The 19,965-nt window shown below is 37.0% G+C and overlaps 1 protein-coding gene across 9 annotated transcripts in view; it reads right to left on the minus strand.

Moving 5' to 3' along the window:
- RIMKLB (ribosomal modification protein rimK like family member B) overlaps positions 1 to 19,965 on the minus strand; it is a 46,288-nt gene that overhangs the window by 1,263 nt on the left and 25,060 nt on the right. For 5 of the 9 annotated variants that reach the window (XM_070790181.1, XM_070790182.1, XM_070790180.1 and 2 more), the window contains 4 exons: positions 16,476 to 16,706; positions 13,647 to 13,733; positions 12,236 to 12,439; positions 1,211 to 8,648 (listed from right to left, as the gene is read on the minus strand). In XM_070790181.1, the coding sequence (XP_070646282.1) occupies positions 8,185 to 8,648; positions 12,236 to 12,439; positions 13,647 to 13,733; positions 16,476 to 16,706 (986 nt within the window). In that variant the 3' untranslated portion in view covers positions 1,211 to 8,184. The remainder of the gene's footprint in view (positions 1 to 1,210; positions 8,649 to 12,235; positions 12,440 to 13,646; positions 13,734 to 16,475; positions 16,707 to 19,965) is intronic. The other 4 variants (XM_070790185.1, XM_070790184.1, XM_019961611.2 and 1 more) reach the window with 4 other exon arrangements.

Consider the following 19,965-nt stretch of genomic DNA (forward strand, 5'->3'; position numbering starts at 1 on the left):
ATCACAAAAAGTTACTGCAACAAAATGCCTGAACAAACAAAATTAAACTTAAAAGGTTCTTCCTCTAGTGCTCCAGACTACATTTTCTGTAAGTTATTCAATAAGCAATAAATTTTGGCTCTGATTAAGATCCAAGGTGTTGATTTTTTTTCATCTCTAAAGCACTGACATCTTCATATACTAACCAAAATGTGACAGAACTCTTTTTAAAAATTTAGAAACTATAATCTTATTAACTGAAGCCATGTATTCTTATGTTCCATTCTAATATATGTAAAGCTGTGTTTAGCATTAATTGATTTTTAATAGGTGACTTTTTATACCATTTTTAAAAAACAGAAAATTCACCATGTATTTAAATGATGATATCAGTTACTTCAGCTTCATGTTACTGTAAATCCTTTATTCCAAGTATACACAATCAGTCTACTTAACTATCTACTTCTTCCATTACTAGCCTAGAAATCTGTCAGAAAAAGAAATTCAGAATATAATGTTCTATCTTTGTTGCAGATTGTTTTGTTTCCCAGAACAGAAACAAAGGTAGGCCAGAGGGGAGATGAAGTAAAATCCACAGGGACTGAGTGAGAAAGAGAAACACGGAGAGACAGAGGTAGGAGAAATACCAAACCAATGGAAGCACAACCAGAGAAAGAGGAGAGGGAAGGAAGATCCAAATAAGCAAGAGAGAAGGCGGATGTGCAGAAGGGACTGATGGGCAGACAGTGATAAGGAAATGGGACTAGAAAGGAAAGAGATGGCAAGATCATTTTCGGCCCCAAACTTGACAATTACATAACTTCTGTAGTTATCCCCCTAATGCTCCCCCTAAAAATCAGAGGTTATATTTACTATGAGATAGCATAAATTTTTACCATCATTAAAGATCCCATATGGAATATGTTAGTAACTTGATGGGGGAAATCTTTTCACAATAAGTATCAAATTACCACGTTGTACACTTTCTTAAAATTTTATCTGTCACTTATACCTCAATAAAGTTGAGATAAAAAAAATTTACATGTATCAATATACTGGAAATCTCTAATTTTACAAATATTGTTATTTTTCTCCCCTAATTTAAAGAATGATAGTAGTCTAGGACAAATTCATTCTACATCAAAAATTTATAGCCATTCATGGTTACACACCACAGTAATTTATGGAAAACTGGTATCAGACTGAAAACACATTCTTGAAATTAACTTACCATTTTAGAGTCAAGATCAGCAATTGCAGTCCTGTTTCCATTTCTGCCCTGTTGCTGGACATGGTATGTCACCTTCTCTCTCTTCTCCTATGCAGACTGCCAGTAGCCATCAATCTGAAGAATTCTTTCTTCTGCTGCCACCTACCAGTTTATTTCTCTGCTGCAGCAGAAGAGTATATAGAAAAGGTTCTCGCTTACTAGTCACATTAAAGAGAAAGCTTCCTTTGTTTAACATTTCATATTTTCACATGTGCATGAACTTCCTGTTTCCCTGAAACCTCCCCGCCAGAAGTTAAAACAACAAAAATCCCAATCACAGAAAATCAAAACAGGTATGATCAATGTTCATGCTGAGCTGGGGGAGGGGGAGGGGGAGAGATTCAGACACTCAGCAGTTGCCATCTCAAGGAGCCATTTCTTGTCTGTTAACTTTTCTTCTTCACCTGTCCCTACAAATAATAAATGCATAACTTAACATTTTGACTAGGTAGTCTACAACTCCTGCAAATTTTAAGTTCAGAGACTACCAAAAGACTCATGGAAGATGCAGCAATAAAGGAGTTTTTAAAAGTAATTCTAGAAACTAAGGGTGTTAGGTGCTTTACCTGCTTGAGTTTTCAATGTTCTGGACTGCTTATTGCCCAATGGCTCTGAATACATTAAAACACGAACACATACGCCACCTACATTTAAAATAGGGTAGCATTTGTATGCCCATATAAGCAATGGGTGTATATTTTTTTGCAAAAGAGTAGTAATTTCATTAGGTCTTTTTAAAAGGACCACCAAAAAAAAAAAAGGCACATTTTCTCATACTGTAAACATACATAGAAGAATTAGGGCAAAAAAAGGGAGACACAGTGACAAATGTAATAACTGTTGTAGAACTGGAAATTAATACCACAAAAATGCTTTTTCTCTTTTTTAGTATCCTGAGATTCACTTGTATTCGCATTCTCCTTATTACTGAGGTCTAGGTTTCATTTATTCTTTATTAGCTACTGAAGAACAATATGCAAGAATGAGCTAGTGATAATAATGAACTAGTAAAAATGGCATGTTTTTGTTCCACCCTCCCACTACCTTTACTCCCGAAGTAAAATCTTTTTTGGTCAACTTAAAAAAAATAAAGCAAACACTGACATAAGCACTAAAGAAAGGCTGGTCAACAGTGGCACTGCAGTGACATTGTTTCTGCTTTTTCATTCCTTCCCCCATCTCAAGCCCCACCCTTTGACCTCTGTATATGGGATGAGCCTGAGCAGGAGAGTTGCTGATGTCAGGACTGCGCCGTTCCCACGGATGCTTCTAGAGGCCTGCTGTGCTTCTGGGAACTGGGGCACAGGGATGGCTGTCTGACTGAAACCTAAAACAACAACAATTCACCCCACCCCTCATGTTCCCAAACCACACAACAGCAGCCAGGTATATACGCTATATAAGGACCATCTAATATAGTTTGAATATGGTAAATCTGAAAATAATCATTCTTAACATGTAAGTGATCTTCAGGGAGGGGGAAGTTGGGAAGGCAGCAGAATGGAGGTTCACAAATCCTCCACGTTCGAAGTAATCACACAGTGCATACACTCTAATGCTGGCCATTCTTATCAGCAACAGAACAAGGTCCTTCCATTCAAGCCTATTTAGTATACATCATAAATTACTGCAGGAGTGCAGTGGGATTCCTTGGTTAGTAAATTTCAGTTCAAGAGATAAATATTTTAAATCTTAAGATGCTACGGGAATGATTATCCCTACCTCACAGGAGTGAACTGAAGCACAAGTTAGTAACTTATTATATGCCTTTAGCAGTAGAAACCACATTACAAGCCAGGATTCCCTATTCACTAACTTGGAGGGTTATCAGACTTAACAGTCTTCTTGGATAGGACATCCAAAGAGAAGTTTGGAAAGGTCCTGACTTCTGCCACTAAAATCCTACCTATCAGATAGAGGATTATCTCCCAAAACTCATATTAGAGCTAAAACTTCAGGAAGGACAGGGAAAAGAAGGAAAAGGATAGGTGGACTGGGATAGACAGAGGAGGGGATAGTATATTAACTAACAGGAAGGATGTTAAAATGGCTAAGTTATATTCCTGTTTCTGCCACTAACTTTACTTCATGGAATTAATAAATTGCTTCAAGATCTTGTGCTTCAGAAGTGCCCTCCAATCTATTCAACCTATAACTTTTTGAATGTTTAAACTATTACTTTATGATGTCTGCTGACATCTACCTCTTTGTGAGAACTAGTGTTTCAGAAACACTAAAATCATTTGTTCTGAAATCATGCTGCTCCTGAAATAAACACTCTCTATTATCTTGGTCTCATTACCTTTCACTTTTATAATGAAGTCAGAGAAAGAGAAGCACTACTAAGGTCAACTGAGGGCTATGGTGAGTTTTTACCATATATATAACCTAGAACCTAATTTTACCTTTTCAAAACTCTAGTTTTCCATACCTGTCAACTCCTAATTGATGTCTTTATACTGTGAGCTCACTGTGTATTCGGAACACCAACCTCTGAAAAAGCTTAAGCCAGAGTAGCACAATGGAAGAAACATACAAACCCAAAACAAAAACAAAGCCAAAAAAGTCACACTCTGAAATAATCATAGACGTATATGCAAGAAACGGAAAGATCTAAATGGCTAAAGCAAATCCCCAAAGTTCTGAGTTCATCCCAACTAATTCAAACTTTACCCCCAAAGGTTTTTCTATAAGTAAATTATTTGCTAGATGAATTTACACATTGTTTTTTGAAACAAAAGTAATTACAAACCCATGGGTGCCTTCAAAGTACATAAAGAAAGGAACTTTTAAAAAGAAAGTAAGGTTAGCCTTGTGATGGAAAAAAAAAGGAGAATCAAATTACCTGCCAGCAGGCTGGGGTTGTGCCTGAATCCAAACCGCTGCATTTACCATTCACTCTACAGCTGCATTATTGGGGGAAGGGGAGTTTAGAAGGGCACTGACCCCGAAAGTTCTCAATACTTCTCACTCATCATCAGGAAGGGGGAAGAAGGAAAGTTTTTTCTCTGGGTATTTTTTTGTTTGTTTGTTTTTGTTTTTTTGGCTCCTGAAAAGGCTGGCAAAGAACAGTAATAGTGCAAGCAGTTAGAATATTTCTTTAAAAACAATTTAAAAAATGCAAAACATTATGGAATTTAAAACACCACATTTTCGTTAATGTAGAAAGAACTGTCACTAGAGTTAGGCAGCCACCCCAAAACAGCATGGCAAAAGGGCAATTGGTATAAAGGAAATAAAATATCACACAAAAATCCAAAACAAAACTAAAAACATTTCAAATTAAACCTGGAAGACTAGGAGATTCCAACAGCAGATTTCTGTCCACTACTGAAACATTCCAAAATCCAAGCTTCAAAGGCGCCTAAATGTATCTTAAATGAAATTTTGTTTTGTTTTGTTTTTTAAGAAAAAAAAAAAAGAAAGAAAGAAAGAAAGCAGTACCTCGTTATAAATCCTGCAATATATTACATTAAAAAATATCCTAGTACAACAAAAACAAATTTTAAAAGAAATTAAACAAACAAACAAACAAATAAAAACAGTAGCAGCAGAGGTTACCTGTCTGAGCACCTACATTTTCTTAGGAGGGGATCGTGTCTCACCAGCCATATAGCCCATAAACCTTCTCAAAAAGAGTGAGTGAGCCAGGAGAAAAATGTAACACAAGATTGGATTTCACAATGTCTCTAAGCGCCCCAGACCCCAAACTGGGGATTCATTGAAGGAAGAGAATTTCTTTTTCCTTGTTTTCTTCTTGAGAAAAAGAAGAGATGATGGTGAAAGTCAATGACTTCTTTCAATGTCTTCAATACCTTCTCAAAAGTCTGATAAAGTGGTTGATGAAAACAAGTCTCTCAATGGATTTTTTTCCTAAATATTCCAGGATGTTTTCTTATTTGATAGCATATACAGAAATATTTCAAAGTTCAGTGGAGTTAAAGCCAGCAGAAATGACCAATCAAAAGAAAATAACTATGAAAACTTTTAAATGGAATAGTTCATATCTGTATGTTTGTGTATATATATATATAGTCCGCTTTTCATCATGGGTGACATAAAAGCAATATCAGAAAGAATTATGTTTAAATACAATTCAGAATTACAATTTTAACAATATATAATAGTTTTACAATAATTCAGATTTTTGCATGATAACAACTATACATATTTAGTTAATACACATTTTTAACTCTCATAATAGCAATAAAGATTTTAAGAAATTTACTAAACAATATGAAAATATATTTAACTTTCACTTAAATATCTGGGCTGGTTTATTTGGGTTCTTCCAGTATGGTTTGTTCATAGTCTTTACTTTTTTGAGAGAATTCAAGAGGACATTTGTGTTCTTTAACTCTAAGATGACCATCCTTGCCCTTCTCATTCTAACATATGAGTGTATGATCTAGAAGTAGGTTGGTAAGGCTATGTTTTAATAGAGTGTGAATGCACAAAAGATGGACAGTGAGCAAAAGTAACAGTGAAATAATCTCAGATATTTTTTCTAATGCAGTTGGTCAATTTGATAATTTTTTACAAGGCTAAACCTGTATCTTTCCTGGTGCCTTATCCCATCCAACAGAAACCTTGAGTTTTTCATCAAATAGAGAGGGTATTCTACTTGTGTTTTAAAATTCACTGACCTACATACATGTGATATGTAACTATTCCAAGTATATGTGTCATAATCTATGTGGCAACCAGATGGTCTCTATACACGTATGAATTATGATTTAATTAAATGTTCTCCCTTTTCAGTTCTCTATCCCAAATAGTGTGCATCTTTCAAAGTACGGTCATTCAGTAAAACAAGTACCAAGTGAGCCAGAGGTACTTATATATGCCACAATATGTCCCACGATAACCTGGTACAAGTCAAATTCTTTTAGATGAGATTAGAATATCCTAAAGTAAACCAGAAACTCCTCTTATACATCTTTTACTAAGGTGAAATGAGACACTGCACAGATTAGAGGTACTATTCTATTTGTCAACAATCAACCTTTCACTCCATTTTAATATTATTTAATTCTATGGAAAAGAAAACAAATTTTATTACATTCCTTTTTTTTTTTTAAATGGGGGAAAAACTGTACAATAAGCATGATCAAACCTCTGTTAGAACTGGTTAATACTGATCTTATTGCCTCGAAGTCTCTCTAGTAAGTGTCCAAGAAATTATGTTTAAGGTCCATCTGAAGGAAAAAAAGCACTGGAGAGGCAAGAAAGGACTTGGGTAAAAAGCTTCAGAGGATTGTAGGGAGGTGGAACTTGCTGCTTAAAAAAATTACGTTGAACTCTGGATCATCTCTACTTCTTAACACACCTTCCAAACCATTCGTTGGAATAGTTTCCCATGTTTAAAGGCTCATATTATATGCAGTTTGGGGGCTTTTATGAATTCAGAAATAAAGAAATATAAAGAGAATATTGAAGGCTTCAGACTAGGGCTATAAGAGACTGCTAAGTCCCCAAACAAAAAATGTTCAGTCTACCCCACCGCAAAATCTATGTGTAACAGGAAAAAATGCACAGCAAGAAGCAGAGGGAAAGCATGTAGCCTTGAATAAATCATACACTGGACAGTCTAGAATCAAAGAAAAAAAGCAAACAACACACATATACACAAAAGCCTAAAAAGCATCTATTCTCCTCATATCTTCAGGTGAGTACCTCTACCCAGCAGAGTACAGTTATGAAAACAACTTGACTGTTTTTTTTTTTTTTAAGTAAAAAACTGTGTTTCCCATCATGCTCCATTTTCTAGTATCTATTCTTTTTGATTGGTTGGTGTAAACAAAAAGCAAACACATAAACATGCATGCGTGTGCAAGCACATGCACACACATGCACACACACACAACACCCTCTTAAAATGTGAAAAATGCAAATAAATAATGATGGAATCACTTCAGTTTTATAGTCAGGATCTTATAGGCCCTTGATTTGCCCCCCCCCCCAAAATATTTTTCCTTGTCCTTATTCTTTAAATGCCCAACCACCAAAAGAAAAAAGGAAAAAATAAAAGGCTTAAATGCACATGTTTCAAGTCAGTGTCTTGTTAACAAAAAAGGTAGCATTTTCTTCACTTTGGCCATTGTTAAAGATGCAGGCATAGATCAGGGAATGTTAAGACTAGCATGTATTAAAAAAAATGCAACATTAACAGAGCATATGTCTTTCAAAAAAAGGCTAAAACACTAACAAATACAAGTCAATGCACATATTTTTAACTAGTGCAATTTTATCTACAATGGAGTAAATGTTATTTTGTGTGCCAGACATTGCAATACTGTTCATTTCCCTTTTATCATGCAAACATGCCAATTTTGTCATTAAAGGAAATTTTTATTGGGTCACACTCACGTTGCCCTCCCACCCATATCAAGGGTTGAAAAAAGTCGCTAAAAGAGTCCCTCAGGATTTCGTAAATATGAAGATAAAGCTGCTAGTTAATAGTGTATAGGCTGAATTTTCAGATTTTTAAAAAAGAAAAAATTATAATTTAGGTGGATGTTTACCTCATCCATTAAAATGCAATATGAAATTACACTCCTGTGAAATTTGTACCAACTGTACAAAAACAAAAGGGACCATGAAAAAAATTATGATCTTCATGGCCTGAGAGCCTACACATTTCTGAGTAACTTAAAAGAGTAACTACAAGAGCCTGACATTTTTCTGTGTCTCACCTCTTCTGCCTCTCTATCTGTAGCATTTGTAAATAAAAGTAACAAATAGCAGAGATCATGTCTATCTCCCACTTCTTCCCTCCTAACTACTCCTACTCAATTTTCTCATCTTCCTGAGCATCTTTCATGAACAGCATTGCAAGTTGGTTTAAAAAAGAAAAGAAAAAAGAAAGAAAAAAAGGAAAGAAGAAAAAGAAAGTTTTACAAGGGTTTTTGTTGGTTAATTATTTACCGGTGGAATCACTCCACCAGGAGTTTGATTTCATTGGCTAGCAGTTGGTTCATGTTGAACAGGCCCCCTGGGAGCTTGGTGAGCAGCTCTCGCTCGGTGGTTTCAGGGTCGCTGTCAACAGAGCTGGAACTTGCGCTCATGTTGTCGACAGCAGTGTTGGCTTGGGGACCCAGCTCCGGCTCACTAGTCTCACTGGCCGTGGACACCACGGAGAGCAGGGACATACGCCGGGTGAGCCGGCCAGAGGGCAGAAGGGAGGCGGCATAGTCCGCAATGATACCAGCTACATCTAGATTACAAGCCTTATCAAAGGCGATGAAACCTACATTTGCATTGGCCTCGCAGACACAGAAGGAGCCGTCGTCTTTCATCAACAGGTCAATGCCACACACATCCATTCCTAGGATATTAGACACCTGGATAGCTAGCTGCTTCCCTTGTTCACTCAATGAGCACATCATCCCGACACCACCTGGCAAAAGAGAAAAAAAGAAGTGATACATTTTTGGAGTAAAACTAAAGCGGACCTTAAAGGTAACCCCGTTAAGGTTAACCATCTCTTCAAAATCTTCTAAATCAACAGCAAAAACAAAAGTGCTATGCTAATGTAAAACTGGGACTCTGAAGTCTAGAACTCCTTCATTAGGGAATCCTCTTCCAAGCCAGTCTCTTAACAAATTGATGAGGAGTACTTTTTCAATATGTTATATTTTCTGAAGACAATGAACTTTGACTAAAGCCTATCTTACTTGCAATAACATGGAACTTTTGCAAAAATACAGTTAAACTAATATTGTTATTGGTTTCTCTCAGTTCCAGATTTTGATTTCTAAAAATAATAGAGATGCATAACAGAGAATCGGAGAAGGCGATGGCAACCCACTCCAGTACTCTTGCCTGGAAAATCCCATGGACGGAGGAGCCTGGTAGGCTGTGGTCCATGGGGTCGCTGAGAGTCAGACACAAATGAGTAACTTCACTTTCACTTTTCACTTTCATGCATTGGAGAAGGAAATGGCAACCCAATCCAGTGTTCTTGCCTGGAGGATCCCAGGGATGGGGGAGCCTGGTGGGCTGCCGTTTCTAAGGTCACACAGAGTCGGACACGACTGAAGCGACACAGCAGCAGCAGCAACAGAGAACAGAATCTAGGAACACGGTTCTCTTGCTCAACTGCCCCTATTCTATGTGTCATCCCTAAGCTGAAAGGATCCTGGGGCTTAATGCAGTTGGCTGAGTGTAGGGGAACTCTTTGCTGGTATCTGAGAGAAAAAAATGAGAACTAGATTTTCTAATTTGGTGACCAGCTTCAGGAAGCTTTAGATAAGGACCAGAAAGCAAAAGAACTCTGACAAAACCTTGGCTTTAAGAGCTCAACAGAAGGAAAGTTGACCTCACTACTATATGAGTATTGCCTGACCCTGAAAAGACCAAAAGTCTTTTGCACACATGAGTAGGATTCAGGTACCCCTCCCCACCTGCCCACCACTATCACCACCACCACCACCAGTGAGGCTGGAAGAGTAAGGGAGAGAAGCCCAGGAAATAGGAGGGCTTCGTGGACACACTAGTAAACGAATTAAAGACTGCTTCTCGGCATCCACAGTACTGATGGATCTTTAATGCTCTGTAACCATTTGCAATGCTCCAAATAACCAGAGCAGAGCTCTGATGTGATGGAAGAGTAACAAGAACAAAAACAACAAGCCACCTACAATTTGAATAAAAGAAAAGCATTAAGTTCAAGTTTAGCACAAAAAAACTCTCTGGACTAAAACAAAAATGACTACCCAACTTAAAAACTTCCGTAGCAGAAATGAAGGAGAGTTGCTTTTGTGAGTATAACATATAACTTGGAAAATCTAGCTTAAGAAATATTTTGAAACACATACAAAAACACTGAGGTGAAGCCACAAACAAAAAATTTGCTAACTGAATCAGAAAAACTCCCCAAGAAAGAAAGAAGAGTTTTCCTGAGGCTTAAAACGAGTAGGTCTGATAGAAACACCTTACTAAAATCCAGGTTGGACAGACTGAGAAGAGACACATATCTAAAAAAATCCTGACAAAACATTGAGCTTTTCAAGTAAAACAACCAAAAATAAGAGAACAAAACAAAAAACTTACAAAGAATATATATTACCTACCCCCCCACTTCACCCCCGCTGCCCAATCAGAGTAGATTTGGACATTCAGTTGTAAAAGTGTGAACTATAAAGCAGGCTTCTCAGGTGCCACTAGTGGTAAAGAATCCACCTGTTAATGCAGGAGACACAAGAGACACAGGTTTGATCCCTTGGTCGGGAAGATCACTCACAGTAGGAAATGGCACCCTACTCTAGTATTCTTCTCTAGAAAATTCCACGAACAGAAAAGCCTGGCAAGCTATAGTCCATGGGTCCACAAACAGTCAGACGTGATTAAGCATGCACACATAAACTATAAACCAGTAGAACTGAAGCAAGACTTTTACAATCAGGATCCTATCTCAGCCAATACATCATCCTCTCTTAAAAAAGAAAGCAGTCTCTGAGGTATCTATCACTTACATACATCATCCAGGGAAAATAATCTAGAAAAGATATTAACAGCAAATGACTAAAAAACTCAAGATATGGGAAGGAGCAGCTGGGGAATAAAGAGTGATGAGTAATAATTCTTGCAATATGGGTATGTGTGTGGGCATGTCCAGTTGCTTCAGTCACGTCTGACTCTTTGGGACCCCGTGGACTGTAGCCCATCAGGCTCCTCTGTCCATGGGATTCTCCAGGCAAGAACACTGGAGTAGGTTGCCATGCCCTCCGCCAGGGGATCTTCCTGACCCAGGGATCGACCTGTGTCTCTTTATCACAGAGCCACTGGGGAAGCCCCAATATGGGTATAATTAACCGTACATAGATAAAGACAGCCTAGGAATGGATAAAGTAAGCTCTTGATTCTTGAAACAGAAGAGATAACTCAATAAAAGAAATTCTAATCCATACTTGAACTAAAACTATTAAATGGTTTCACCAGAACAATGGAATATAAAGCCCAGGAAAGCAGAAATTTTTGTCTGTTTTGTACAATGTTATATACAAAATACTGTTAAAACAGTACTTGATGCTCAAAAATATTTGTTCAGTGAATAAATGAATCAAGAGGAGGGGAGCAGGAAGGAAAGTAAGACTGTTCTAATCCTCTCACTGGGGAGAGAGGGAATAAGAGGTGGTGCATTTTCAGAGTAGAGATTTCAAGGAGTCTGGACATGAAGTCTTACACTAGTGAAGGGATCAAGGACGACTCCAAGGATTTAGTCTAAACTCGAAAGATACAGCTGCCAATAAACAATAAGGAGAAAACAGTGTGTGGGACATACTGGAAGAAGTAGTTAGATGGGGAATTCAGTTTTGGACATGTTGAGACGAAAATCTCTAACAGTTATCTATATGGCGCTATTGACAAGCAGTGACATATGTGTGCCCAAGTTCAAGAAGAATGCCTAAAGTGGAGAGATAAATTTGAGAACAGTAACATATAAATGGCATTTAAAGCCACGAGCTAAGTAAGATTACTAAGAAAGTAAAATAAACAGAGAAGAGGACAACACCCAGACTATGCTCTGAGGCATTTCAACAATAAAAGATCTCAGAAAATATACATTTAAACAAATGAAAATCAGCAATATTATCTGGACCAACAGGTTAAATAGGTTAGGACACAGCTTAAATGAACCTCAATTATACAGAAAATAATACTGGGGTGGCCAAAAAAGTTGTTCTGTAACATCTTACAGAAAAACCCAAAAGAACTTTTTGGCCAATTCAATATAAAACCAAAGAGGGAAACTGGTAGACACTTCATAAGTGTGTGAATTGGTTTATTAATTGAGTCTGGGTGAAAGCAAATTTATACATACATAAATTATGTTCGTGTTAAGTCTATTAATGATATTTACATGTGAAAGATATATTTAGCAACTTATTAGGTAAAAGGATCTGAGTTATATACAAATACTCATTGAATAAGCTTAAATAACACTACTTTATATCATAGAAAAACTCCTGCATTGCTTTTTACCTAATGAGCAGTTGCTTTGCATCCTCCCATCTGTAGAACAGCGTAACATGGTGCCAACCACACGGCCTCCCACGACAATGACACGTACATCCCTTCCATGAGATTCTTTAACATACTTCTGGAACAGGTATGGAGCTTCATGGCGAATAAGGTGACTTAGATCAGCCAAATGGTGCTTATCTCGAGCCAAGAAAACCGCTTTGCCTGTGACCAAAAAAGAGAGTAAGAAATGAGTATGTCATCAAACTATATGCAGTTGATATCTGCTACCTATATCTTCTTGTTTCCCATTCTACTTTCTCAGAATCAGTTGTCTATGGTCACTCTCGCATTCCCCAATCTCTTAACAGAATTTATTCCGGTATATATTGTGAGGCTGGGTTCTTGTGAATTGTATTTCTTCAGGTTAGCCAATAATACTAGCCTCACTTATCAGTAAAACATTGTTCTGAGTTAAAACGTATGTTTTATATATTATACAATATTAAGATACTATATTTGCATTTAGTAAGATAGCACTACATTACTACTTTTGTGCCAAGAGAAGTGTCTGTTTTTAAAACTGGTGCACTAGGATGACCCAGAGGGATGGTATGGGGAGGGAGGTGGGAGGGGGGTTCAGGATTGGGAACACGTGTACACCCGTGGCGGATTCATGTTGATGTATGGCAAAACCAATACAATATTGTAAAGTAATTAGCCTCTAATTAAAATAAATAAATTTAAATTAAAAAAAAAAAAAAACATAGTTATAAATACTCTGACAGTCTTCTCATTAAGAGGAAGGGGAATCTATGTCCCATTGCTTGAATCTAGGAGGGGATGTAACTGCTTCAACCAACAGAATACAGAATAAGGAATTCTATCTGACTTCTGAGGCTAGGGTGTAAAAGGTCACACAGATTCTTTGTTCACTGGAGCAGTCACTGTAGGAGGCCTGAGACTTCTTGGCTGACTGGAGAAGTCAGGTAGAAATAGTGCATTGAAGTCCCAGCTGAACCCTCATCCAGTTATCTGTCAAGGCACTAAAGCTTGGAAGTACTTGGATTTATGAATCATTTTACCCCTTAAAAAAATCATTACTTAATCCAAAGTTATTAAGATATTTTATATACTGTTTTCAAACAACATAAATTGGGATGAGGATGATGGTGTTAGTGATCTAGAATCCTTGTACTGTTGAAAAGGAAGATAGATCATTAACTTGAGACTCAGTCTAAATTAAGTATGCATCTTAAAATGTCCAAGATAACCACTTAATGAACAGAAATAGCTTCCAGCAGAACTCAACAACTCACAAAAGCCTTCTACAAGTCTGAGGTACCACACACCTAGCAATTTCCCTACAATTCTTTAGAAGTTCTGAAGAATAGTTTCAATATTATGTATAATAGCAACAATTCATACACACCTCTATGACCACGTGTATTCTTCACTACCATTGGGAACTCCAGTACTTCTGCTTCATCAATCATTTTAGCAAAATTTTCATGACCACCTGGTTTGAGCAAAAAATAAAATTTAAGAATAGCAGCAGAGGTGTTTTATGATAAATTTTATCTAAAGTCAGCAAGACAAAGAAGGTAGAAGGTAAGAACTTAATGGCTCAATTTTGTCTTCAGTTAACTATCAGTTTAAAACTACTTTTTAAGTGGATAAAAACTATTAAACTATAAACACTGTAATATCCAAATCAAAGAAGTTAAAACAAAGTTTCCTAGTTTTATTAACATTTTTTATAATTTTTTATTTTTGGTTGCACTCCATTTTCACTGCTGCATGTGGGCTTTCTCTAGTTGTAGCAAGTGAGGGGCACTCTTCATTGTAGGACTTCTTATTGTTGTGGACTCTCTTGTTGCAGAGCACAAGCTCTAGGCACATGGGCTTCAGCAGCTGTCACACAGGCTTAGTTACTCTGCAGCATGTGGAATCTTCCCAGACCAAGAGTTGAACCTGTCCCCTGCATTGGTAGGCAGATTCTCATCCACTGTACCCCCAGGGAAGTTCTATTTTTCATATTTTCATCCTTTATTCTTCCACCACACAAGTAATAGAAGCCCTAAGATCAACTTTAGTATACAGCATTCTATTTGGATTAAGAAATAGAAGAGTGAGTCAGTGGGGAAGACATCCAAAGTTGAAAAAATGCTAACATGCATGCATGTGTGTGCTCTTGCTCTTATCAACTACACAAATTAATTTTTCTTTTCTCTATTATAAACTAGAGTTCATTCTACCATGAGCTTTTCAGGTAACCCACAGGTTATATCTTGTTCTTTCTGTTTATACTTCCTAGAAACCAATAATCGGAGAAGGCAATGGCACCCCACTCCAGTACTCTTGCTTGGAAAATCCCATGGACGGAGGAGCCTGGAAGGCTGCAGTCCATGGGGTCGCTGAGGGTCGGAAACGACTGAACAACTTCACTTTCACTTTTCACTTTCATGCATTGGAGAAGGAAATGGCACCCCACTCCAGTGTTCTTGCCTGGAGAATCCCAGGGACAGGGGAGCCTGGTGGGCTGCCGTCTATGGGGTCGCACAGAGTCAGACACAACTGAAGTGACTTAGCAGCAGCAGCAGCAGAAACAAATGATAAAGAGCAAAAATGGATTGTAGTTGCAAAAAACCAGCATGGCTGACTGAATAATCAGACTAAGAAAAAGTTCATTAAACAACTGCAATATCATAAATTTGTAGCTTAAGAGAAATTATGATTAGCCAGTCTCCACATTTTAAGCCAGATTTGGTTAATATACTTTGCTCCTTTCCATTCTCTTAAAATCAGTACTGTAGACTGATGAGGTAAGCTGCAACATTTTAAAAGAAGAAAGAACTGTTAGGAAGAAAGAATTATTCAATTGTCTCTTCTTGTGCAATTGCTAAAAATAGCAATGGTATCTATATATGCCATACAAACTGGTGGAGTTCCCTTCTTTAAAATATTAAAAATAACAAGAGGACAGGAATTTCTTTTTAAAGCCTCTCCAACTTTTCAAGCATTCGGCTGGACATTTTAATGAAAAACTACAGTGATTTATAGTAAGCCTGATTCTTTCCAAACTAGAAGAACTGGAAAGTCAGGAATATATTAACACAACAACGTTTATAACAGTGCTACTTCATCAAGTGTGGTCCAGGAACCCCTGCCTCTGTGACTTCTTTGCTACTGATATGTGTCCAGAAAAATATAAGAAGAGTAAACACAAGAAAACAATTTGGCATTGTTCTGATATTTTTACAGTACTTTATGCATACTGTAAATTGGTTTTAGAGCACTATAGTATTAAAAACCACAGTAAATTTTTTAAAAAATATAAAAATGGTCCTCTCCCACAGACGACTTCAGAAGCAATGGTTTAAAGCGTATCTAGTGTCATTTTCTTTCATTTTTTTCAAAATATGAAAATATTTATGAAGCATTAACATGAAAATGGTAATGAAGATAATCAGAAACTATAGAGCGATTATCAGATTCTTTTACCTCAGGGCTTGTCAAACTGAGGACAGATTTGGCTCATAGCCTTTTTGTAATAAAGTTTTACTACAAAATAGCCACGTTTACTGTTTAAGCTTCGTCTACTGCAGCTTTCAGGGTTCCCTGATGGCTCAGTGGTAAAAGAACCCACCTGCCAATGTAAGAGATATGGGTTCGATCCCTGGGTCAACAGATCCCCTGGAGAAGGAGATGGCAACCCACTCTAGTATTCTTGCCTGGGAAATCCCATGGACAGGAGGGGCCTGGCAGGCTATAGTCCATACGGTCACAAAAAAGTCAGACACGACTTAGCAACTAAACAAAAAAACAGCAGCAGCAGCTTTCACAATACAACAGCTTTACTGAGAGTCACAAAAGAGAACATATGGCCTGGAAAGCCAAATATATTCACTATTTGACCCTTTACAGAAAGAGTTTGATAAGTCCATTCTACCTAAACCAAAGAAGTGAAGTGAAGTGAAGTCACTCAGTCGTGTCCGACCTTGTGACCCCCTACCAGGCTCCTCCATCCATGGAATTTTCCAGGTAATAGTACTGGAGTAGGTTGCCATTTCCTTCTCCATACCAAAGATAAGTCTCATAATTCTACTGCCTAGTTTGTTAAAACTTAAAGTCATTTCTATAAGAAGTTCTTTCATGTTCACAAATTTCCTTGTATCACATAACCCTATCAGTTTAGTAGGGCTTTCAATATTATCAGTGCTCTAAAACTGAGGCAATAAAGTCTTATTAGTAAACTCACCATAAGAAAAAGTATCTGGCAGAGGAACACCATGACCTGCCAATTCTTGAAACGTCCAGAACTTATTAACACAGTTCAGGATGGCTTGAGGTCGGTTCATCAGCCTGCATCCCATCTTCTCCAGATGGCGCAAAACAGTGATGTCACTGTCACTCTGCACCCAAGGGGTTGGTACTCTCACTACCACCACCTGCGGGTAGGCAGTGATTAGTTCTCCATTGATACGCAGACCTGAAATACACAGGGATAAAACCAAAACCATCAAAGGAGAATATACAATAAAACAGAGAAATAGATACATACCAAAGTTCAGGTCTCAAAACTAAATCTACTATTCTGCTAACATTTTACTGAGACAGAGACACATTCCTCCCTAAATGATTTTCTTTTGTAAGAAAAAGAAATTAATGAGAAGAATTTATGTACTGGGTAAATAAATTCTGGTATATGCCAATACAATGAAATATTATGTATTCATTAAAAAGACTCTATGAAGAGATTTATGACAGTCTTTTTTATCTCTATGAAGACAGAAACATGTCCAGATTTGCTTTCAAAAAGCAAATAACTTTGTGTTTACATATGCTTTTAGTATTTAAAAGAGCAGTTTCTTCAGTTTTATCCAGTACCATTCTATTTTTGAAAAGGTCCCAAATAATGGAACAAGGTACTCGAGTTGCTTCCTAAAACCTATATTCATTAAAATATATACACTTATTAAAACATTAAAATATAAAAATGTAACACATTTATCCCATCCAACATCCCAGGTTATTATTAGTATTTCCCCTAATGTTAACTAAGTAAAGAAAAATATGTAGGTAATTTTGACAAATATTTTGTTTGTATCATTTTGTGGCACTTTCTTTCATCATGTAAAATTATACCAGACATCTAAGCCAATGTAAATATAGCTTTATTGGGCTCAGTGGAATTATACTTTAAGATACACCATATAATCAACCCCTTACTCATGGATATCCATTCAATAAATATTAATTACTATGTGTCAGGTTCTTCTAGAAGTTGGGAAGATTGGTAAATAAGGTATATCAGCTACCAGGAATCACCATGCTACATATTACATACCCAAGACTTTTATAGGGAGAGTGTGTGTGTACAACATATTTTCTTTATACACTCATCTGATTTGTCAACGGACATTAAGTTTGTTTCTATGTCTAACTATTATGAATAATGCTGCTATGAGCAAGGGGGTAACAGATAAATCTTCAAGATAGTGATTTTGTTTCCTTTAAGTAATATTCAGAAGTGAAACTGCGGGATCCACAATTCTGAGTCAAAGAGACTATATCTGTTCTGATAAGGGAACTGAGCTTGATATTGCCTGTTGATACATCCCTATCTTTTAATCCTTTCCTGTATGGCAGTGGCTAGACACACTTCCCAGACCCCCTTACCAGCAGGATTCCAATTTGGAAAATTCACCAGTGAAAGATAATTACACACAATTTTAAAGGTCAAAGTAGAAGTCATTATTCTCTGGGGGCAGCTATGGGTAGCGCTGTGGTCATCAGCAGATGTGAGGTTTTTGGCCAATGGCTCCAGGCGTTCTCCTCATAATCATGCTGCTAGAGATTAGCAGCAGCAGATTTCTGCAATCCTGCATTTTCTCATTTCTTTGGCTTTTGTGCTGACTTGCCTCAACAGGCAAGATCTAAACAGCATTTTCCTTGAAATCAGAAAAAAGCCTAGTGACCAAATGAATGGAAAAAAGGTGAAAAGGGAATTTGGTTTAGGGCAGAAGATGCTGACTCTGGATCATAGATATGATCTTGGTGATAACATAAAGACATCAAAGTAGAACTATTCTGTAATAGTTGAAGTATGGATAGGAACTATACACATATGTATACAGAATTCATACCTGGTAGGTGGGGTTGAATGTGCACCTACAGGAATCAGCCGAAGACTTAAGAAATAGGGACATATAGGCTGAAAAACGAAAAAGAAAAAATGGAAATTCCTAGGACCAAGACCTGATGAATCTCAGCAACAAGAAGGAAGCAAAAATCTGAAGAAAAATCAGTCAAAAAACTCAAAAAATCTAGTCTTAAGTATTATTATGAAAAATAAGAAAAGTCGGTGTTACCAGAAGAAAATAATCAAATTTGTTACATGAAAGGTAAAAAGAAGAGTGAGCAGAAAAAAGATACTTTAATTGTCAAGAGAAAATTCATCTTCTCATTTCCCTAAACTGGAGTTTTTGCTACTTTTAAGACGGGATTAAAGGTAATGGAAGTATTTCACTCTAAGTCTGCTGCCAAAAAAAACTGGGAATACGGGAGTACTTTACCCAAAGCAGTCAGATCTGCATAGTACACTATAATGGCTATTACTGAGGATGGAAAGAAATTCAGTGCCTCCTGTGACAAAAACACTTTATTACTCCAGGCAAGCAGAAGGTGATCTGAGGCTACCCAGAAACACAGGGGCAGGTACAGATGAATGTGAATCCCCAAAAAAGGCAAAGTACTACTGATCTCTTGGGTATTTTTAGTAAATACAACTTATCTTTGATGTAGAGCTTACGAAACTGAAATACAGGGCAAACGACTCTTTTCCTTAGATCTCTGTTATTCATGATACACAGGTACAATTGCACTCTACTTATTATGGCCACAGCTATTCATTCCAAATGAATGTGCCACCACTCAGTTCTGCTTTCAATTCCACTTCTTTTTTGCTTATCATCTTAAATGGTAACTTATGATGCTATTCATATAACTTTGCTTTGTACTGCAATAGAGATTTCAATATAAATATTTTAGATGTAAGTTTTGGATTAAGTGTATGATTAAACATCAAAAGTCAGTAATGAGTTAACCTTAGAATAGCAATGGGGCTGGGAAAAATTTCTGTTCCTGTATTTTTTGTATAAAGTATATTATGTATTAAAAGGCTGCTGCTTTGTCGCAGCAAAGTGAGAAGGTGCTAAGGGATAATTATTCTCCTAGTAGAAAGATTCCTTTGGGATATTAATCTCCTTGCCAGTAATTAAGTGGGAAATCTCACTACACCTGTGCTTTTTGAGTCTAGTTTGGCTACATGATCAAGTATTAAGTGTTTTTATCCTCAGGGAATAAGAAACAGACAACTGATAGGCTCCCTGCTGACTGGCATTTCTTTTTCTTCCATCCTTTAGAGTTCAAGAGTATTCATCAGGATTTCAGGAATCTTTTAAAGCTGACATAACTAAGTATTTTAACTGGAAGTGAAGGTGCTATTTGTACATGATTTAAAAGCCACATAATCTCTGTGCCAAAAATCAAGGAAGCACTCAAAGATTTAAGACAGATGAATTATGACAACACTAGACAGCCTGAAAGGGCTTCCATGAATGGAAGGGGTAGTCGAAAACAAATTTTGGACCAGAAATCTAACATATTCTTTTTCAGGCTGTGAGTTCTACCTGGAAATAGCAAGTAGGCAGGATAACAGAGTCATAACTTCTGAGCACTCCCTACAC

This window comes from Bos indicus, chromosome 5 (assembly GCF_029378745.1).
Source record: "Bos indicus isolate NIAB-ARS_2022 breed Sahiwal x Tharparkar chromosome 5, NIAB-ARS_B.indTharparkar_mat_pri_1.0, whole genome shotgun sequence".
Taxonomy (NCBI): domain Eukaryota; kingdom Metazoa; phylum Chordata; class Mammalia; order Artiodactyla; family Bovidae; genus Bos; species Bos indicus.